The 23,216-nt window shown below is 43.0% G+C and overlaps 1 protein-coding gene across 6 annotated transcripts in view; it reads left to right on the forward strand.

The window, feature by feature from the left end:
* Positions 1-23,216, forward strand: part of PLD1 (phospholipase D1) — an 87,840-nt gene that overhangs the window by 33,351 nt on the left and 31,273 nt on the right. For all 6 annotated transcript variants that reach the window (XM_068953785.1, XM_068953784.1, XM_068953783.1 and 3 more), the window contains 10 exons: positions 6-71; positions 6,724-6,782; positions 8,090-8,182; positions 13,051-13,203; positions 14,028-14,177; positions 15,564-15,647; positions 17,390-17,471; positions 20,664-20,774; positions 21,971-22,177; positions 22,908-23,124. In XM_068953785.1, coding sequence (XP_068809886.1) covers positions 6-71; positions 6,724-6,782; positions 8,090-8,182; positions 13,051-13,203; positions 14,028-14,177; positions 15,564-15,647; positions 17,390-17,471; positions 20,664-20,774; positions 21,971-22,177; positions 22,908-23,124 — 1,222 coding nt within the window. The remainder of the gene's footprint in view (positions 1-5; positions 72-6,723; positions 6,783-8,089; positions 8,183-13,050; positions 13,204-14,027; positions 14,178-15,563; positions 15,648-17,389; positions 17,472-20,663; positions 20,775-21,970; positions 22,178-22,907; positions 23,125-23,216) is intronic.

Below are 23,216 nucleotides of genomic sequence, written 5' to 3' on the forward strand. Positions count from 1 at the left end.
TGTAGAAACAGCTGGAAGACTACTTGGCAAAGATATTAAAGATGCCAATGTACAGGAACTACCATGGAACAGTAAGTACAAATTAGAATGGTTTAAATGGCAAAAGAATATTCTCTTTACAGTGTTGAACTGACTGAAAGAAGTCCTGCAGCTTATTCTCTAACATATCAGAAACATTTCACAGACGTTTTGCAAGTGTTTTGGCTCAATGGATTTCTCCAGCGTGGATATAATATGGTTTAAAATTAGAGGAAGAGAGTGACTGGCTTCATCTTGAACCTTTTGGAGGTCCCTATTACAACACTATGCAAACCTGCACAAAGTATTTCAGTGAAAAAAGCTGACTGAACATGCAATGTTACAGCTATCTGTGCGGTTCTGGTACTGTTTAAATTGATAGGTTGATCTTTTAAGTACTAGAATAATTGGAGTCCAGACCATACATGTAACCTTTCCTTCAGTTTGGGATTCCCGTGTCATCCTGGGGCAAATCTGATTTCACTGAACGTAACTGATACTGAGTTTGTGTGAATGGTATCTTCTTACCTTTGTGGGTATCTTATCATTTCCAAAGAGTGAAAGTAATTGGTTTGTTCTCCTAAGCGTATAGTCTTTTTGAGGTGAAGAGGTGTCAAATCCAACTTCTGGCCTATTTTAAGCAAAAATATTTATTTTGAAAGCCATCCTTGAATGTTTCTTCAATAGTCCACCTGTTAACTGAAGCTGTAACGTTTCCCTGGGATGGTAACTTATTTCCCCTTTCCTTGGCTACATAATGACTGTATTACTTGTCTTTTTTTTATATCATCAGCAGAAACTGATGTGTACCTTGGATAGCTGCAGAACTTAGTGAAGCTTCTGAGCCAGAAGTGATAGCTGGAAACACTCTGTTTAAAAACAAGTCAGAAATATGGAGTATAGTTAGGATAGCTAAAGCAGCCAGTTCTTTGGATTTTTTTTTTTTTTGGTAGAAATTCTGTGCTTTAAGCCTTATGCAAGACTTCTGTTGTGCAGAGACCTTGGACAGCTTTTAGCTGGATGTTATGCTCAAGTTCTGTGTGTACTCTTGTTTTAAAGCTCAGAGTGTTGAGCATTGTTAATTAAATGGGGTAATGTGCGCACCCAGTATTGGCCAATGTGCTTTATGCTGCAAAGAAAAAGCCTTCAGACTCAGACTGAGAGGAACTGTTTTTTCTTAAGAGTGGTTCTTTTGGGGACTGGCTACAAAGCAGCTCTTCTGACTTTTAGTACAATACAGTCAAGAGCTGTGTTAATCTGCGTGTGCAAAATAATCATCTTTTGTTCTTAAGGCAAGATAGCGATAACTTGGCAATTTTGATCAGCAGCACATGCAAAACAGGAGAGATTCAATTTACAGTGTGGATCCATCTTGTCACTTTGAGGCAGGCATTGCTTTTTCAGATTTTTCTGGCAACTTCTGCTAATATCAAAAACATCATCGATCTTTGGGTTATGGTTGGAAGCAGACCGCTGGCCATCGGGGGCGACAAGCAAACCTGCGTTCTCTGGGCCCTGGCTCCAGAGCAGCTGTGGGCCTCTCGCCTCCCCTGCGCTCAATTGCCCTTCTGTCCCCGGCCCTCAGAGCCAGATGTCACGTTGCACATAAATTCTGCATGTATTGTTGTCTTCGAGTTGGCCATAGCGATGTGTTTAGTGAGAACTTTGCTGCTAATGTCAGCTGTACTGCCAAGTGCAGCTGGTCCTGCAGTTGATTCTGAAAGAAAGTACAGGGAGCAAAATATTTCCTTTCGGGGGGGGAAGGAGGGACCACATTCTCAGACTGTAGGCTAAATTGGTGAATTGAAGATTTCTGGCTTTTCCCTTGGAACCGTATTGGTTCTCCTTAGATGAAAATGAGCATGTTGCTGCTCTTGTGGTGGGAAGTCTGTTGCCTGAGTGCTGACGAATGCTTTAACTGTTTTAATCTTGGAGCCCGTTTTGACTCCTGCCTGTTTCTCTCATCAAATCCATGCGCCGAGATTTTTGTTAAACCCTAAATTCTTTGGAAATTCAGACATGTACCCCAACGGAGCTACTATGGCAAGCTGACCCACCTGATGTATAACTCTTTGTCCTTCAGGGACATTTTTAAAGTTGACCCGTGATATTTAATTCTGTCTTTACTTCTTTTATTTTGTATTTGTGATTAGTTAATTTTTTTTTTCAGTTAGGAGGGGATCATGACGTTATATACTGTCTCTTCAAAGACATGACATACTCTGGAAGAGTTTTGGCCTGTGAGTCTAGCTTGTAGCTGTTCTGCAGACCTGAAATCCTTCGTGGGTTACGAATCAGTTAAGGTAGCTGTGTAGCATTTAGATAGCTATGTAGCATTTCAGAGATTATACATCTAGCCTGTCTAGATGACTCTCCTGCAGACTGTGAAAATAGAGCGTACCTAAGCGTCATCCTCTAAGGATGTAACAAGTATCCTCTGCTTTGACTGGTTAGCTGTGAATGGTAACATTTACTACTCATGTTTCCCTTAATTTGTCATCATTCATATTATTATGAATATTATTATTACATATTATTTCATACAGAGTTCACAAAATGGGATTATAGATGCGTTATATTTTTGTTATCAGAACCTAGACTTTATAACCTGTCTTTTTTTTTTTTTTTTTTCCTCCCTTCTGGCTATGTGAATTGTGATTAAATCTCACATCTTCTAGTCCAAACCATGTTTATAGTACTTTTGTGCTAAAGTGATTCAAGACAATTACCATTCAAATGAATGTTGTGGGAATCTAAATGTGTTAATTGTCCACACTTACTTCTGGGAATTGGAAATTGGAGGAGTATAGTCCAAATACATTAGGAAACCATGCCCACGGGCTTGATTGAATTCAGTACAAGTACTGTATTAATTGTGCCTTTGCATCGGTTTGTGTATGAGCTGCAGTAGCTGAAAGATGCCTAAGCAAAATCAAAAATAGGTTCTGGTTGGAGTGCAGTATGTGTACCTTTATAACACTTTGTATGAGCTTTACTAAAGGAATCCAAAAACTGCATCTTAAGTAAAAGCACGACAATGCAAGAAATACTCGGATACATACACGTAGCTGCTGTTTTGCTTGTGATGCTGCAGTTGGATCTGCAGACCATTGCAGAGGCCCCCACCCAACTGTTCCATATTTTTGATTATCGGATTTTAACTCAAGCACACTGAACACTTATAAATTTGGGTTTAGTATAGCCACTTTCATTTGTAAGAAATAGCTGACAACTTGTCACTGAACAATATTCTGAACGGTGATGCAGTTTTATTTTATTCCTGACCACAGCTGCTATTCAAGTGCTTGCCCAAGCAAGATGGGATTTTTTTGTATGTTTGTTTTTTGGTTTTTAACTATTGAGTTCAAAGTAAGAACAGAAGCAAAAAAAAAAAAGTGTGGAGCTGCTTTTTTTTTTTCTTTTTTCCCCTGAAATGCAGCTGCTTTATGAGAATTTTGCTTAAATAAATCATGCATGCTTGACATTGCTGGCAGAATATGATGGCTTAAAATTGCAGCTCATCCACCTTGCAGCTGGTTCTCCACCTCTCACAGCTTATCTTTCTTCAGCTGATCATTCATGTCTATCTTTTTTTTTTATTGCTACAACAATGTCATTGAAACTGCATTCGCTAGTCCCATATCTCATACTCGAAATATTCTGCTGCAGCTCACTTTGAAACCAGAGTGGGATGCCTGCTCACCAGGGAGGCAGCTGGGCAGCATAAGAATTCAGATGTGAAAGAGATGAAAGTGCATCGCTATTCTGCATTCCTCTCTCAGATTTTCTGTGAGTTGTAAGCACCTCAGATGACAGGCACTGTAACAGTAAAAATGGCTAATGCGGTAATAATAATAATAAATCACCTAATCAAGTATTTGCCATCGCACTGAGGAATTTTCCTTGTAACTGATAGAACTTGTTACAAACCAAACCCCGAACATGCTTACTGCTTTGCATATAAATAATCTCCTTGAAGTATGAGTGATCATTTGCATGAGTGAACAGAAGCACAGAAGCAAGGTTCTTTTCTTTTGCAGTAGAGCCACAGAAGCACGTGATGTGGGAGGTGGGAATACCCAGGAGCTGTGCCCACCGCCAAGGCTCTGGACGTAAGAGGAGCCTGGAATAGCATGCCTAACTGGCTTCTCTCGGTCAACTCAGTAGATAGGACGTGTGTTGGATAGTGTCTGTCACCGTAGTTGGCATTTTAAAGACTCATTGGCTGAAGAACAGGTTACTGTACTGCCAGACAACTTTTCTTTTTTCTAATGCAGTAGTAGTTCTGTTTCTGTGAGTAATTCTCCCTTTCCCCTTCTGGATTTTCTTCTTCTTCAGAGGCAGTTATTTCTCTGCGTGCAGTGCTCCTCAAATTGCTGCTCTGTTTCTGTTCACAGCAAACGTTTTCAAAGGTTTTTGACGTTTGTGTGCACTGGGTTTTTTTTGTTTTATTGGTTTTTGTTTTGTTTTGTTTTTTTGCCCAGTGTGAGAGGTATGTCCAATTTTCTGATTTTTCTCTGAAGGGGAATGCCAGCCATTTTCTGAAGAAATGGAAATAAAATCCAGACAAAGAACTGGCCAGAAATTTCACTTAGGATCTCTGTTAAGAGCTTACATGGTACACTGGATTTTCTTATACTCCCTATCTGATTCTGAGTGTCATCTGCAGAAACAGATGAAACATTTGTAGGTCAGGACTGGTGCTTTTCCAGAACACGTAGTGAGGAATGGTGATAGCAAGACAGTTAGTATGAAATAATTTGTTCTAGCCAATTTCTGAAAGCATGCTGAAATTGCCAAAGAACGAGGGCATAAATTCGTTTCTACTAAATAGAGGTTACTTCATATCCTTGAGCTACTTGCAGGAAAACAACAGATCCTTTGTTCTTCTCTGTGACTTTATTGATGTGGTGAGAAGTTTGAGAAGGTCCCAGAACTAGCAGGGCATGAGGAGAAAGAAGGATCTTTTTTCCCTTGCAGAAACAGAGGAAGAATGCTATGCCTTGGGAAGGAAGCCTGAGCCAGCCTCACGGTAACTGCAGGGTTGCTGTCTCAGAATTGCCTATATTCTTTTTTTATTTTTAGTTGTTGAAAATCTCTCTGAGGCTGTGGGTCCACCTCTGTAATTCCCAAGCAAAATTGGGATTTGCCAAAGATGCCTTTGAGTTTGGTTTGTCAAAAAGCAGGTGAGAGCAGTCACTTGAGAAGAAAAGCCTTCCTTGGGATAGAAGAGGCTGTTGGCATTGAAGAGCCTGTGGGGCTTGGTGCCTGGGCTGAGCCCCCGGGGCCGGTACGGACAAAAGCCTCACCAAGGAGCCTGCTGCTCTGGCCCGTTCCTCGAGGAGCTCAGTTACCATCACGAAGGTGGATCGAGTCCTGGACTTCAGTCCTGGCATCCATGGCTGGAAAATTACTTAATTGGACGGTTCACTTTAGCTTTCCTGCCTGTAGCTTGATCAAAAAGGAAAATGCCTGCCTGTGCTCACCCTGTCCCCTCTGGAGTATGTTCGTACTGTGGCATTTTTATGTGATAGTAAGTTAAACAAACAGTGCCTGAGTGCAGGCAACCCTTTGCCACATGAGTCAGCCTCCTCTTCAGCACTGCCTTCTGGTGGGCTGCTCTTGTTTCAACTCGTGTCTCTGGCAGGACATGTAGGGAAGGCATTTCTCTCGGCCAGCTGGGCCCAAGACTAATAAGCAGCGGACTATCAGGAACGTCCCGTTGTGCCAAGAAAAGCCTGCTTGGTCAAAATTGCATGGCATCTTATTTTTAGATTCAAATGCAATTATGTTGTGCCTTGTCGCTGACTTTGCTTATCTTTAGATTCCTCTGTAATCTCTACTGATAAGTGAAACTGTAAGGAGTCTACTTACTTGGAGATTTATTGATTAAACCTGTGTACCGTAGGTGGGTTCATCAAGGTGTGCCTGTCCTATGGCTGCATCCGGGGCACTCTCTCATGCTGCCTGATGCAGACACGTGGAAGTCATGATGAGCACGCTCTGTGTTGGACCCGCTCTGTCCCTAGTGGTCAGCCTTGCTCTCCTCCTGCCCAATGTGACGTTGCGACTTTGCAGTAGTTTTTTGGTTCAGAGTGCCAGATGGTGGCTGCGTTGTAGTACCTGAGTACCTCCATATAGAAGGTATCTGTGGTGTCCCTTGGGGGCAGGAGACTTGGAAGGAGATGCAGTGCTCCAGGGCTCGCTGTAGAAGGACGCCTGCAGCAGTGGTGGCTGGTTGTTTGGGCATGGAAGGAAGCAGGGAATGTGTCAGCTTGACAGTGTAGGAGGTACATCTACTTTTAATGAGCCGTTAGCACTTTCACCCAGACTTCCAGCTCCATGAGAGGTTCAATAATGCCTGGAGGAAAAAGCAGATTCAGGCAGCCAGCTAAGTTCATATAGATCACTAAGCGATGTAAATTCTGATTCCTAGTTTGAGCCAGTGACCCAAGAAGGAAGATACCAATGGGTCCTTACTGCACGTTTGATCTTGATTGTCCCGGTTGTCTTGAATGCCTTCCCCAAAGCATATACATATTTTTCTTATTATAGAGGCTTCAGCTTTACTGGATAACTTCTGCTGAGACTTCTGTGTCTTTGTGGTGTGCCACTTTCATGAAGCAAAGTATTTTGTGAATTTCTAAGTATGAAAGATGGGAGAAATCCTTATGTGGTTTCTTTTTCCCCCTCCCCCCCACCCAGATGGAATTCATTGGAGTAAGTCAGCTGTCGTTCATCCATGACCTAGGACCAAAGGGCATGTAAGTTGTAATTTGTTTCCTTGTGAGTTAAGGTTAACCAAGAACATGGTTTTGTAAGTAAATATTGTTCAAACTGATAGCTTTTCCTTTCTTACTAGTAATTGACTAGGGTATATGTTCTCACCCTGATATCAAAATGTATTAATGTGTAGATACAAGTGCTACAACTTTGGGAAGTAGTCATGAGCATGAAAGGCAGAGCTTTCACAAGACCAAATTCATCATGGAGTTAATCCTTTGCTGGCACCATGGAGCTGCATGAAGGATAAATTTGGTCTGTGGGAGCTGGGGCAGTGTGTGATTTTTGTCCTAACGCGTTTGGAGGCGCCTTGGGGTCACAGTTGGAGCAGTGGCAAGGTTGTAGCCACAGGGGTGTCTCATGATAATTTCAGTGCACTGAATGCAGAGATGTGAATACCTTTCCCTTTTGCCCAGCCTCTCCATGTTGTTCAGCCCTGGGGCAGGGGGAGCTGATTGCAGCTGTGCTTGCAGGCAAAGGCTCAGCAGCCAGCTCCGTGCCATAACCTCTCTCTGATACCGCTCCTTCCTTGTTTACCTACTAGATATTGCTCCAAAGGTGTCCTAGCCCCATCGAATGCTCTGCCAGGCACAGCCTTTCCCAGCTGAATCGCAAGCAGAGCTTTTCCCTTATGCTCTCTGTGGCCAACAGTGTCAGTAAAATCTCACTGCTTTGCTTTTTATGTGTTTGTTTTCATGGCTGGAATCGCTCAAAGGTTATATTAAGACCAGGTATTTCTTGGGAGAAGGAAGGGGGCAAAAAGCAAGAGGTATGGGAGAACGGCCTGTAGTTTTGCAAGATAGAGACTTCAGCTCACTACCTAGGTCAAGGGTTTCTCTCCTTCCCCTTCGCACAACTGGTCTCAGTTATGTTGACCTGCTTGTTTGCATAGCTGTGCTATAAAGTGAGGCCCCTGCATTTTTTAAAACTTGCATGATTTACCTTAGTGGGGGAGGGGAGGGGGGTATTTTTAACCCTGCTCAGGTCAGTGATCTGGTTTTTTAAGGCAGCCCCACAGAGCGTTGCTGTGGCCCAGCTGGAGGGTGGTGACTGGTGGTGTAGGGGTGAGAACGAGGATTGGGGTGCTGCGACTGGGAGGCTGGTTTCGTGGGGGAAGCAGTGTCCTAGGGCTGGAGAAGCGACCTGTTGGCAGAGGTCAGAGAGACCCTGTGAACAGCCTCAACTATGGATGTGCTCTGTCCCCAGGGAGCCATCCCAGCGCAGGCAGTAGCCGTACGGCCACACGAACCATTTCACCCCGTCTTTACCAGATTTCTCTTTGTTTCAGAGAAGGCTTGATCATGAAACGGTCCGGGGGCCACAGAATACCTGGCCTGAACTGCTGCGGCCAAGGAAGGATGTGCTATCGATGGTCCAAAAGGTACTGCTGTGGGCTGGGGACGAGGCTGGGAAGAGGGGTGGGTGTTGTTGTGTGTTCCCCAGGCACACAGTATTAAAAACCTCATTTACTGTTTTCTCCCCAGGAAGTCTGCAAGTAAAATTCTTGCTCTATTACAAAAAGCTACAGACCATCAGGTCAAAAGAGACCATAAATTATTCCCATCTGCCCCTTCCGTGTAGAGGATGTTGGACTTTTTTCTTTTGCATTAGAATTCATAGCAGAATGGACATACTATTCCTGAGAAATGGGACTTCTTATAGCCCCAAGCTGACAGAAACTGAAATAATCACCTGATTTGTTCTCAGCTTTCTCTGCTGTCGGTGTGCCAAGGGAATCTGTGCCTTTGGGAGGGGACGCAGAGATTCCTAGCCAGATTTCAGCTCAGTTTTCTGAGCTTCACATCCTTGATCTGCAAAAAGAAAATGAGTTAATTGAAGCACAATCTGGGCTGCTTCAGAGCTGGATTAAATCAGACGTGAACCACAGCAGTAAGGAGCTCTGCTTGGTATAATTAACCTTGAAATTGAGTTAAATATGTCACCTCTTCCTGATTGCCACATGTGCCTTAAATGCCCTTGTTTTCATGGAAGTTTTCACAAGCCACCTCGTTCTTGTGTCCCTCCCCATTGCAGACTGATGTTATTTAGTCCTCGTATTCTCAAGCAGTAGAACCGATTGCTTCAGCCTGGTTTGGCCGCCTCTGAAGTGCAACCCGCTGCCAAGAGTAGCAGGGCTGAGCAGCAGCAGAGGGAAGTCTGAGATGCAGACGGGTGTGTGCTGCTGTGAGTCAGTCCAGCCCGCAGGGTGCTTAACACTGTCCTCTCAGACAGACTGTGTCTAGGGAGAAAGTTTCTGCCCCATCCGAAGAGTGGTTCTTATCCGCTGCTGCAACAGCAACAAAGCTGAAGATCGTTTAGGACCAGTGTATTTTTCTGCCATTTCCCAATCTCTGTGTGTACTGGAAAGTCCCTTGTTCTCTTCCGCAAATATTTCTTCTGGGAGCAAAGCTGATAAGAGGAGTTGCGTTATCCCTTTCCCCAGCCACTCACTCCTGCCTCCTGCAAAAATAACTAAATGTCGTTTAAAGGATGTTAGCAGTGGGGTTGGTTCCCTGGTCGCATGCATTGCTCTGCAGCACGAGGAGCTGTGCAGCTCGGCACAGCGGTGGGGCAGGACGCACGGATGGGCGCTCGCCTGGCCTGGGGGAACAAGCACTGCCACAACTGTAAAGCCTTAGCCTGTGTCTCAGCTCTGCTTAACTTCACATTGTCTGTGTGCTGTGCTCTTCCCATTGAATCTTTTTCTCATTAGGAGCATGACAGAACTTTGCATGCCTTAACGAACCTGGTATTTGTTACCTTTCAAAGGTCTGTGCATTTGCTAACTGCTTTTCATTATCTTTACGTTTTATTTTGTTCCAACTCCAAAACGGATAATGATTTGTTAGAAAAACTATGTGGTCCTAGGTGAGCTCCCCTTTCTTTCTTTGAAAGGATTTCTGTGCTTTATTTCTCCGTGCTACTAGTTAATGGACAAATCTTTCCTTTTCAAAACCCAGGCAGCACATATCTGCCTTTTAGTAATAATTTCTTTGTCTGAGCGAGCTTGCCAAGTCATTAACCACCTTTTGATTCCAGCATTGTAGAGCCATGAGGAGCTATGGTTAGCTTAACTTTGTTTCAAAAATTGCTGCTTTCCCACAAAATTTTACTGCGTTTGTGTGAAGAAAGGTTCCTCTTTTTTCTTACTTTTTCCACCATTTCTGAATAGAATTGTACAGAGGTTATTTGGAGTGATTGCACAGAGAAATGAAGATTTAACCAGGAAGCAGTCCAATTTTTTTTTCTTCTTTACAGAAAAAGTTTGCCTTTTTCTCTCCATATCCCACAGTTAACTCTTCATTATTTTATGCAGAAATCAAGCTTTTTGGAGGACAGTAGCATGTTCTGGTCTGTGTTGGATTTTGTTTCTCCTAGAGCATAAAAATAGGATGAGAGAAGTCTTTGGAGTGAGATTCTCTCTTAGCTATGTGGGTAGAGTGAGTAACACAAGAGGGCACTGAATCCCCAGCCACAGTCTGCAGGGACCAATAGATCATACGCATCAATAAGTAAACAAATGACAGTAATACCACCAAGAGAAGATTCTTGAAATTCTGAAGGACTTCAGGAAAAAAAATTAATTTTATAATTTTTACAAATAACTTCACACATTCTCAAACTATACAGCCGCTCAATTTTTCTGGGTAAGAGAGAAAAATCCAAAAACATCGAGTAGTGTTTTTATAGGGGAAAATATATTAGGGGGCACAGTGGTTACATTCTAAAATAATTTTCTGATTAGTGTGCAAGTGTAGTTTTGGTTGTTGTTTCCCTTAAATGCTAGACCTGTAAATTCAGCAGTCTGAAAATCCCATGACAGCCCAGCCCCTCTGATAGAGGCTCTGCCTGAGAACTCCGTGGGCTCTAGTGCGATCCGTTTTTAATACACTGTTGCTGCACAGGAAGAACAGCAGTTCACCATCTTGTACCTGCCCTGGCTCAACAGTAAAGGCTTACCCATGTAATTTAGTGCCAAACGTGATGCTATCTATGTGCAACTTGCTAAATCAGAAAGTTGTCTGTTTGGGAATCACTTTTCAAAATGCGGTGGGAGCACTGTAAGACCTAATGTGCAAACTCTTTGCTTTGCACATGCTTCATCTCCAGTCTGCGTTTCCCATCCTCAGCCTCCCCTCTTCTCATATCAGTCTCTCTTTTGTCTCTTTGGAACAAAAACTGCCCTGGCCCAGATTTTTCTGCGCTCGGTAATCTTTGCCAGCACAGTGCATGCCTCAAACTCTGCAGTGCCAAGTCATTCAAAGGTCTGTGCTAAATGCTTTGTGATCCGTAGATTTTCTTGGTGTCGTTATCAAGCACCAGACTGGCCTTGAATGCGTCACAGAGCCCTGATTTAGCAGGGAGCAAGAGCTCGATGCAGAGCTCCTGCCCTGAGCGCAGAGCACTGCTGTGACAGTGAGGCTGCTGTTCTCCCAGAACAGCTTTGCCAAAAGTGTTGGATTTTCTCTACCCCAAATTCATTTCACTTATTACAGTATGTCAGATATGTAGCTGAAATGATATTGAAAGTCAAGTGAACAAGTGCGCTGTATGTGTTGCAGGGCCGTGTGGCTGGACCTGCGGTGGTGGTGAAGGTTGTGAATTGCTCCTCGTTATGAGCTAACTGATCAAACGCTTGCTCGTGTGAAAAGAGCAGTCTTTTTCATGGAAAGGTAGATCTGTCAACTGTCCCTCACGTCAATAAAAATGTGAACCTCCAAAATCCCATGACCGGATGCTTATTTTCGTGGGGAGCCCTAAAATTTGCAGGGGAGAGCTGTACTTGGTGTTGGGCTGTGGTGCATAATTATTTTCACGGCTAGCTAGCTAGTTTTAGGCCATGGATCTAATGTACTTGTTGCTGCAGTGTTCAGAGGCTCCTTCATGGAGCTGAGCCCCGCTATGCAGTGGTGCAAACTCGGAGCGTCGAGCAGCCGTTTGCCACGGAGAGCTGGCGGGGTTACGGAGAAGAGCGAAACAGGGTGACAGCGTTAGTTGCCGCGCTGGGCAGCGTGGCAGCAGCCGGCCAGGCTGACTCTGACCTTGGCAGCGGGGCAGAGGAGAGCTGCTAAAAAGAGATTTCGAGGAGGACGGTGAGGTGGTGCTGTGAATGTGCACAGGGAGGTCTGCTCAAGCACAGAGAGCTTGAGCTTGGGTTTGGGAGAGACAGAAGAGTGAGTGTTTGGAAATGGGGATGTTTGGGGTTGAAATCCTAGGCGGGTCGGGGAGGGCTGAGCGTTTTGGCACCAAATGAGCGATGAAGCTGGCATAACTCAGAAGGGGCCCTTGGAAGGAAAGAAAAATAACTAGGATCTGGAAATAAATGAGAAGCTGGATCAGTATGAAAGATAACAAGAATGAATATGTTTTTATAGTCTTTTCTCTTGCTTTGCATCTTGCTGAGTATGCACAAGAACTAGGCTAAGGTCACAGGGTTGAGAGCAGCGTGGGACAGTGGGAGCAGGTTTTACCTCAGCTACTCAAGAGAGAAAAAATTACAAAGACCATTCACACTAAAAATGAATTGCTCCCAGAGTTGCCTTGAGGCTGTGATATTTACGTAAAACCCGCTGGTCATCTCTCATCATGTGTTTCTAGCAGGATGCCTGTTGCTTGGCAGTAACAGCTTTCCAAAATAACTTGTTCGTATAGTCTTGTTGGAGTAAGTGATCCTAGTTTCAAAACTAACATTAGAGATGTCAGGTAATTCCCATGTTGCCTCTAGGTGTAGCATATAACCTAAATAATAATTTGGGATAAAGGAATCGTTGTTTAACCTTGTTCATTATGCAGCCACTTGGCTGGTGAGTTAGCCTATGAATGGGATGATTCGCATTTATTTCATGGGACTCTAGAGCCCTTATTTGCAAAGGCTTTCATAAGAAATAGTCATGCAAGTCCCTTCAGAGATCTTTTATTGAATTCAAACTTATCATTACTCAAATGTGCAAAATGGGCAAGTGTGCATTTCTGTTTCTCTTGGATAATCAGATGTCCCTTATTTCTATGCTGCAGTAAATTCATCATTTACATCAGTGAAGCTGTTTCTTTACTTCTTTTCGAGGTAATAATTAGGTGTAATTGTTGGTCTTTTATACTGTACTCCAAACATAGTCACCTTACATTGTAGTTAAACACTTTCCTTTCCCTAGCACAGATCCTAGTGGTAAATGGTTTGCAGGTCTTCCTTCACTTACATTTTGAAGAATGGCATGAAGAAAACAGTTGTGCATTCCTTTCCCCTTACAGGTGGCTGGTAGTGAAAGACTCTTTCCTGCTGTACATGAAGCCAGATACTGGGGCCATCGCCTTTGTCTTGCTGGTGGATAAAGAATTCAACATTAAGATAGGCCAGAAAGAAACAGAAACTAAATATGGACTGCAGATTGACAATCTCTGTAGGTAAGAAATACAGACTTTTAGACTCTTTTTTTTTTTATTCTACCCCTTTTTTAATTTCTTTTTAAAAAAAAAAAAAAAAAGGATTGCTTATAGCCAGGAGGTGTGACCAAGGTACGCCTGTCTGAGCAAGTGAGCAAAGTTCAGTCGAGTTTCCCAGCGGGGTTCAGCACCCGTCCAACCCTTGTGCCGGTGTGCAGCCACTGGAGCACTACACTTGCAGGGATTTTGCTTGGACCGTTGTTCTTTTCAGGTGTCTTGAAGTGACGTTTGGCATCTCAGCCACTGCTGGTTCATCTGGATAGTATTCCTCAGGAGTGGGAGGCATGGTGCCCGTTCAGTTGCACAGTTCGTTTTTTGCGGCGATTAGTTGCAGTAATTTTCAAGCCCCTTTGTTCTTTTATGCTGCAAACAGGAACATATTGCTCTAAGTCACAACTGGAGCATTACACAAAAGATGCGCTGCTTGGGATAAAGACATACATAACGTTTTCAAGGTAAAAGAATGTATAAACTTTTTAAAATATAGCATTAGCTGTGTCCTATTCTCCTCGCACTCACACTGGTTCTATTCGTTTAAATCTGGGGTATGTTTTATGCTTGGCAGTCTGCAATATTGTATAGCAGTCACACAGACTGGCTAGGTGCTGATACATTCTTTTGGAAACAAAACAACAAAGCCTGGTCTCTTGCTACTCCTTATCTTTTACTTAAATAAAACATGACTGATATAGGCGCATTTATCAACATGGGTAGACAGCGAGAAGTAAGCCAATTAAATGTATATGGCCTCCGCACTCTTTCCCAATACATCATTTATTTTACAGGTCACTGATTTTGAAGTGTAACAGCTACAGGCATGCCCAGTGGTGGAGGCAAGGAATAGACGAGTTCATTCGGAAAAATGGCAAGGACTTCCTAACAGAGCACAGATTTGGATCTTACGCAGCGGTGCAAGAAAACACATTGACAAAGTGGTAAGATGAGGAGTACTGGAGCGAGACTGTCACCCATGTCACACTGCTTTTGGTGGAAAAAGGTGCTGCTATGTGCAGCAGGAAAGGCACAGGCCTTCCTAATTTAGCCCTGAAGTCTGATGGATAAGTCTGTTTTCATTCAGTAATTATAGGTAGTGATGATACTGAGAAAAGCTGAAAAAACTGTAGCTTTCTTGACTGGCAACATAATAGCAATACTTGAGAGGACTGTTTTGATCCTATGATGACTTTGCATCACAGCTAATAGAATTTTGAAAGGTTGAATATGGTATGAATTTAAACACATCTGATGTTTATTATTTTAAGGGTAAAAATTGTATCTCGATGCACATGCAATGGGCAGGATGCTTATGAATTAAAGACAGAACTGCTCTTTCATTAAGATATTCCTGGCTTCAGTTTTCTCATAGTTTCTGATTATGGATTGTGATTATGGATTATGATTATTTCCTAAAGGTATTTCCCAAAGACCTAAAGGTTTAGGTCTTTGGGCTCTGGGTTATAAACCCGTGGTTATGTGGGGCTATTGAAAACGTCTGCCTCTTTCGCTGCTTCCTTCTCTGTAGCTTCCTCATAGAGGAGCTGTGCTGCAGTCTCTCCTGCCTTTGCTCGTCTGTGACCAATGGCCTAGTAACATCGTTCCTGTCTTAAAATTCAAAATATGTCCAGCACACATTTGCAAGGCTGATTCTCATTCTGTAACTTAGTACTGCCCTTCCAGGCACCACAGATGTGTTCAGATGCAAATGTCACTCATCTGGTTGAACAGCAACATCAGATTCAGGCCTTGCAGATTGGCTTTGCAATGGAAAAGAATCAGCAAATGCAAATTTGGGCGTAGTCTAAAGGTAACTTGGCTTTGTGCAAGCAACCCTCCCTTCTATAGTGTAACCCGATTGCACAATGCCGTTCCCAGGAGCACCTCAAAAAAATTGATTCTGATTAGAGTTAAACACTAGCAATACTGATGCTGTCGTTGCAGCTTCTGTCCTGCAGCCTTCCACTGCTCAGAAAGTTTCCATAAAGCTAACAATACCACACCATCCTTTTCTGAGAGCCAAAACTAGCTCACACGTTAAGCAAAGGCCCGTGGAGTATTGTGTGTGGCTGGCAGGAGTTCCAAGTGGCACATAACAATCCCTTATTGTTATAACCCTATTCCATTAGGGTACCAACGGCAGTATGACCATGTATGTATGCGGCTCCATGTATGTTGTCCTGATTCATGAAATGAGGTTTGTTTTTGCTTTTGAGAAGAGAATGTAAACAACGTTAACATAGAACCCTGTCGGTCTGCAACTGTGAACTTTCTGTTTGATTAAGGGTAAGGGAAAATAAGCCTCTGCACTTTGTTTGCTTTTACAGGTATGTAAATGCTAAGTGGTACTTTGAAGATGTTGCAAATGCCATGGAAGCAGCTAAAGAAGAAATTTTCATCACAGATTGGTGGTTCGTACTTACTTGTTTGGATTTTGACCAGCTGTCTTAGGACATTCCCAACAATGCTGCAGTGTTCAAAGGTCTTACAGTATGGAAACTAGCTGTGCGGCCAGATGGTTTGGCAGCACACCCAAGCATCTCGTTGTGTTGTATTCAAAGGCCTTTTCAGGAGGCTTGGCAGCAAAAGCGCATGCTTGAAATCAACAGCTTGGTTGTCCACTTCCAAGGAAAGGGCTGAAAATTGCATGAAGGCACCACCTGAATTGAAAATGTTATGGCTTGCATTGCTTCATCAGGAGCGTAAACCATTGTAAGCCCAAGGGACAAGAATGTCTTTCAGTGTGTAGGGGAACATGGACACTCAAATATCTCTTTACTGGTGCAGTGCACTTCCCGTGTTATCCTTTCTGCTCCTCCTCGCTGTCTTGGGGAGCCTCGTGCCACCGAGAGGAGCACTTGGGGGTGGATGTAATTTTGCTCTACTCTTAAACAGGCCAGACAATGGAGAGGGAGTTTTGTACTCCCTTTTCTAAGCTATGTGGCTGCTTAAGAGCTTTCCTCTGCCCTCCTCTTAACTAATAAATTAATACGTTTATGCATTACTAAGGTAGTTCCTGTTAGAGGCGGAAAAAATGTGCTCTTATGGTCCTTAGGATACAGTTACTTGGCTGGATGCTTGTCGTTGCTGCCTGTATCCTGCCTTTGTGAAGGTAACCTGAGGCCAGGCTGGAGCTTGGAGACAGAGCGACAGGGTAGACTCTAGAGCTAGGTCTTGGACTTCCTCTTTAACCTTGAGCAAATCTCTGCACTTCCTTTCTCCATCTGTGAAACAAACCTCTTGGGACTCGTTCTACTTCCTGGAAGCACTGGCAGGTTTAATTCATGGTCTTAGGTGGGAATTAGTTTGAGAAAACAAAATGGGATGTTAGTCCTCACTGAGGGAGGTGTTTCTTACGATGACCACAAATGAACCCAGTGCTCCTGGAGGCGTATGTGCAACATGAGGTAGTAACGCAAGAGCATCACACTTCAGGTGCGTTGCCTCTTACTTACCTCAGCGTTTTATTCAGACAACAGTCAGTTCTTAACATGCCTTGGAATTGTAAAACTTATCTGAAATTTGGAGCTTAAGATAAAAATGCTGCTGTTGGAGGCGTGTTTTTAGGATGTGGCAATATGCTTTAATCAAGCACAGGTTCCTGTGCTCTGTGCAAAAGTAAAGAAATGAAATTCTGTGACCTTGCTCTGCAGGAGTTGCTCAAGATTTCCTAATTATTCCTTGTAATCCTTAAAGCTGTGAATCAATAAAACGTCCTGTTGTGAGAGCAGGGAGGAAAATTCAGCCCAAATCTGTGTTGTTCGTTTAGCTTAAGTATCAGGAGAACTGAAATCCCAATGTTGTTTTGGTTTTTTTTTTGTATCTACCTACTTGTTTCAAATCTGTTTTGGAATTTTCTTTCTTTGCATCTCTCAAATAGAGAGTCCAAGTTTCCTTGTTTCTACGTGACTGTTAAATTTGGTCTTATGGGTTGCTGGATACTAAAATGAAAGTACTGGACCTGTCCTCTGTAATGCTTTATTATTAAAAACAAAGAGCATGACATTGGAGGAGGTTGTATCATTTTAGGACATGAGACTTCACATCCACTGACATAAATTCCTTTTCTCTGCTTGCTGTGTTGATTATTTAGGCTGGTGCTTTGTTTGCAGACTACGTGTACTGTGTTTTTTCCACCCCTTTATTTTCTTAGGTTGAGCCCAGAAATCTTCATGAAACGACCTGTTGTAGAAGGAAATCACTGGAGACTGGACTGTATCCTCAAGCGGAAGGCAGTAAGTGAGCTCCAACTTCAACCTTTGCTCTGCAGTAAATTCCCGTGCATCCGCCCAGTTACAGGGTCATGTATGGACTGGAGTGTTTGCAGTGTTTATTTTCATAGGAATGAGAGTTGGAGATATCACAGAGCAAGCCTCATTGCCTGCCACTGACCTTTGAAGCCACGTGTTTTGACTTGCTTCCCCCTGTTTGGATTTGGAAGAGTTCAGAGGCAGAGTGCTAGACCTCTGATTGCTTCTTCCATTCCTTGGGCTCAGGTTTTTTCAGCCTTGCGTTGCGACTGCTCCAGCTCCTGGTGTGGTCCAAGAGCTGTTGCTGCCTGCCTCTTTCACTGTGGCATATGGAAATTAGAGGTACTTAAGGGACTAAGCACTCATGGTTGTTCTTGGTAAACAGTTTGTACACTGTGTTATGCACATACTGTTATGTCATTGCCGCATATCTGTGCTTCTGCTTTCAGAGCTGAAGCTGTGAAAGATATGATCAGTCTTCCAAGAAAATCAAGGTATCATTAGCAAGAAGTCACTGGATCACCCAGAAGTTAATGCTAACTTACTAGAGCCTTCTCGTATTCCGTACCTAATGATATATTGTGTAGGTCCATGCTACAACTGAACACTGAAGTGCTGAAACTCTTACTGTTCAACCATCATTACTTACTCTAATGAAGTGCCTGTTTACATTAAACTTCATCCTAGTCTCTCCCAGTCTTGCTGTCTCTTCTACAAGAAGAGACAGGATGAGTCCCTGTCCTGCACTCATCCTGCCCAGACCTGGCTGCCCAATACTCTTCTTACCATAGTTCTTTTACGGCTGATATCATTGATAATTTTAATTTTGAATTTTAGTGGAGCATAAAAAAGGCCTAGGTCCAAAATGCTTTTTTCCATTTCCAAGCATGACTTATGTGATTCGAAGAGGCTTTATTTTTTTGGTAGATGGCTCTTATTTCCTGTGTCTCTCTTGGGTTTCTTTGTTCCCACCTACCCCTTTTTATATTCTCACAGCCTTTGCATGGCCACTCTGAGGAGGAAGACTAGTCCCGTCCTCATGGCCGGTCCCATCTTAGACAGTGGCTCTGGTCATGAGGGTCCTGGTGTGTTGCTGTAGAAAAGGGACATGAGGGAAGGGGCTTCTAGCAGAGCATGTGGCTTGATGAGGATGAACGGCTTTTTGAAAAGGTAGAAATTCGGTGGATAAACTCAAATGGCATCGCCTTCCTCTGAGCTGGAATCTGGTATGGAACTTGTAAACAACGTAGTGATGAATGTGACTCAGACTTGGACTCCCATGTTGCCTGGGTTAATAAATGCTTGTGTACAGTAAGCAAATGCTTACAGAAACTGGGATTCTTGATAAGGCTTTTTGCCTTCTATTTTGATTTCTACTTCTCTGCCATTCTTCCTGAACTCACAAGTTCTGATCTGCTGTTGACCTGGTGCCTTTCCTAGTAGTCCGTGTAAGAATTCCCTTGGGAAGCTCTGTGCTGTTGTGGACTCTCCTTTTTTGTGCAATGATCTAAGATATGTGCGTGCCACAACATCTGTTAGTTCTGAGTTTCAAGGAACAGCATCAGTGACCCTGCTGAGTGGGTGGGTGGTTTTGTTTTTACATTTCCATCTTCTCAGAAAACAGTTTATTTTGTCGTTGGTTATACTCTGCTTTCAAATAACCGGTCTGGATCCAGACTAAAGAAAGCATGTTTCAAGGACCTGAATGAGCCAGACAGAAAAGATGTTGAGTTTGGGTTTTTTATGAAACTGGACCGTATTTCAGTTGCTAATCAAACCAGTGAAAGTACTGGTGTTAGGACTAGTAGTTTGCCTGACATGAGCAGCGACTCATTAAGAGAAGTGCAGCCAGGTGGCAGCTGTTGAATATTGATGTGATAAAAAGGCAGGAATCTAGGCAGCAGTGCTAAAATAAACTTTGTCTCCCTCCCTTCCAAATTGGTCGTCTTGACAGTCCTCACCCCCTCCACACTTCTAGGGGGGAAAAAATAATTTTTTTTTTTTTGTGTCTGAGTTTGTTGACTTGAAAATAGTCTTATTTTCTGGCAAATGGATCGTATCCATAGGGCATGCTCACTTGGAAGAATTCGGCTTTGTCTGTTGTGTCGACGTAGATTTTCCTGTGGCTATAAATATTTTGTAAAAGACTGAGGAATGTTTTGAGGTTAGTCCATGGAAATACTTGCCTGCTCTCTCGTTTGTGGTGTTTCTTCGGTTCAGCAGGGCCGTCCTGGTACCTAGGTAGGAGAACAGCTGACCTCTCTGTATGTATGGTGCTTCCTTGGCCTTTTCTGATTAGTGCACTGGAGAGAAAGCAGACTATCATCTGTAATTTGGAGACTGTCTAAGCTCTCAGTAGCAGCTTTATGGGAACAGAGATTTACAATGCTGTGGAAAGGTTAGGTCCTTAGTTTAAGCTGGCATACTCCACTGCAAGATGTGAAGCTGACTTAGGGCAGTGGAAAGTTAGGCCAGTGTATTACCAACCTCAGCAGGGAAGCAGCTGACAGTCTGGCCAGTGCTTTAACACAGCTTTGTCCATAAAAACTATCATGTGGCTATCATTACAGTAACAGAAAGCACCATCACGTGAGTACTGCTCATTCTGTTCCAGGAGCTTGCTTCATCTATGATAACTTCTTACGGCAAACAACTTATTTGCTGGCACTGGCTCAGTTGCATCTCCTTTGGGAGAAGGGTGACAGTATGACTCCACTGGTAACGTTGTCCTGCAGATGCTTTTAACCGTAGGCAAAACTTGGGAGAACATAAACCAGTGGAAAACTAAACTTTAGTGGCTATGTGGAACATGATCGTATGTGGAGTGAATCAGATTTGCAAAATTCTACCTCAAAGGCTGTTTGAAAATTGGGAACTCTAAGAATGACCTTTTGTTAGGCTTCTGCTTACCTCAGCTCTTTACCCAAGAGGCCGGGTACTGAGCCCTTTTTTGGAGGCTAAAGAGCTTTCAGGAGAGACGAGGGCTTGTTGCATGCTGTAGGATCAAATTGCTGGATCTGGCAGAATGTGATCAAGAATGAGTCTCAGAAATCTCAGTCTGTATTTTTGTCTACAAGAACAACCTGCATACTGCCCCCTTAGCTTTTCATTGCTTTTTAAATAGACTATGTCCACTGAAATATCTGCATACCATATATTTCTTCTAATATCTGACAGCAACAAGGAGTGAGAATTTTTGTTATGCTGTATAAAGAAGTGGAGCTTGCCCTAGGAATCAACAGTGAATATAGCAAGCGGACGCTCATGCATCTTCATCCAAACATTAAGGTAATTGTGCACTGCACAGTCCTATGACACTAGCATTCATTTGCTCTCCATATTTAGCAAGGAATTTCATGATTTGAATTGGAAGTCAGTTTTGTCACTAATACAGTGGGAATAGTCTTTGAAGGTATACCCATACAGTGCTTACCAGCATTTGAGCATGGCCACTTCATTTCTTTTGGTTATAAATTGAACATGAATTTATTTAGCTTAGACTTGCCAAACCACCTGTTCATCTGATTCACAGGAAACGTATTTCATATGACAAGTTAATGGAGTTGCATCAAATGGAAAATTACGGTTTGAAAATGTTACCTCATATCAGTATTTCTGTTCATACACAAATGAAGAGAGTCAATCCTGGATGTTTACATTCCCATCATAAATGAAGAGCATTGTGCTATCTCTGCCGTTACACAGCTGCTCTGACACAAAACAGAAAAAGAAGTGTGGGGCATAAACCAGTAGCTTATCATACAATCTCTTGAAATTAGAGACACGTGAATTTTAATGAGATATAACATATATATTTATTTATTATATTAATGTATATTAAGCATTATGCTGATTAGTAAACTACTAAAAGAAATAATATAACATATATATTTATTTATTATATTAATGTATATTAAGCATTATGCTGATTAGTAAACTACTAAAAGAAATAGTAGATGTATTGTCACTTGATCAGTTGTCACTGTGAAGGAAAGTATTCATTCACTGTCATCTTCACAGCACGATTGCAAGGTGTTTGTGGAAGCTATGTAACAGACTTGGGGAGTAGCCAGGTGAAAATCTTTAGCTTTTCCTACAGCAAGTTGGTCTAATGGTTCTCCTTTAACGCTAAAGAACAAAATGGTAGACTGTATATCTATAGTCAAGATTCCTTGACTGTAATCTTTTTATGAATGCCATTATGATGCTGCTGTTATTGGGCCAGGTCACATCTGTAACTGTTGCTGCACAGGAATATTCCCGTCACTGGGAAGCGGCTGCTGTGTCAGAACTAGAGGGGAGTCACGTTACTTCAGTAACTATAGCAATCTGACCATTTCTGTGGATGCATCTTCTAAAAACTCCTGTGTTATCCCTGTCATCCTGAACAGCCAAACAAAAGCTCGGCAGCTTTCTGGCTGGAAGTTTAAATTGATCGAGGAGGTTTGCACAACAGCTGAGCTGAGCAGTGGTTCTCTCCCCAGGTGATGAGACACCCGGACCACGTGTCCTCCTCCGTGTACCTCTGGGCCCACCATGAGAAGCTTGTCATCATCGACCAGTCCGTAGCATTTGTTGGTGGCATTGACTTGGCCTACGGCAGGTGGGATGATGACGAACATCGCCTGACTGATGTTGGCAGTGTTAAACGCGTGGCGGCAGGAAAGTCAGTGTCGACAATCAATCTGGCAGTAAGTGAGCTTGTTCCGGTTGGCTGCCTGTGTTCACGTATGTGCTCTGCAGAGGAAAACGTGGCAGGCTTATGGTGTGGGGGGAGGAATAAGCCGTAGCAGCTTTTACGCCTAGCATTGGGTTTAGAGAGGTTAAAGAGAAGTAGTAATGGGAAGAAGGAAGTATCTCTATACTGAATGGCTCTTTCAGTCTAGATCCTGAAAAGGTCAGCCTCTGCTAGGGCAAAGGGATAAGCGGCTAGGTTTCCTCCAGAGCTTGGAGTAGCAGTCACAATTTGGAGGTTGTGTTCTTAATAAAATTCTTTGCTGTGAGCGTGCAGTAGGCATCTGTGGAGTGCTCCAAATGTCTGAATCCTCAGGCCCTAAGCAGGTGCCTTATTTGTCCAGCTGTTTTGATAACCTGGGCTTATAGACAACCGGATATCCCTAAAAACTTTAAAGGGGCCTGAGTATATGGGAATTTTGGGAGGAGTAATAGTCCAGAGTAAATTTATGGATAATTTATTGGAGAACATATTGTTAGCATTAGTGGGAGATTCTGTTAAGTGCATCCTAGGTACAGATTCTCTCTCAAAAGCATTAATAATTCCCACTGAAACTGGTGCGAGTTGCATCTTTGTCATGTAGCAAACTTTGGCTCCTGGTGTTTCTGAGCACTGATGTGAATGATCACCTATAGTTAAAGGGGAGCTTGCCCATGCTTCATCTGCAGCAATGTCCTGTGTTTAAGTCTGCAGCTGAGTCATCGGAACATATCTCCCTGGAGTCTCACGCTATGTCCCCAGAAAACCATCTGCTCCAGAGAAATGATGAAGATGCCTCAGACGTTTCAAAAATGAAAGGGATAGGAAAACCCAAAAAGTTTTCAAGGTTCACTATTTACAAGCATCTCCAGAAACATGGCATGCACCATGCTGATAGCGTCAGCAGCATAGACAGTGAATCAAGTAAGTAATGTTTTTCAACTTAGCTTTACATAAATGACATATATGGAGTGTGTGTGGAGGCGGGTGGGTATACATGCACATTCACGTAATTT

This window comes from Struthio camelus, chromosome 9 (assembly GCF_040807025.1).
Source record: "Struthio camelus isolate bStrCam1 chromosome 9, bStrCam1.hap1, whole genome shotgun sequence".
In the NCBI taxonomy this organism is placed as follows: Eukaryota; Metazoa; Chordata; class Aves; order Struthioniformes; family Struthionidae; genus Struthio; species Struthio camelus.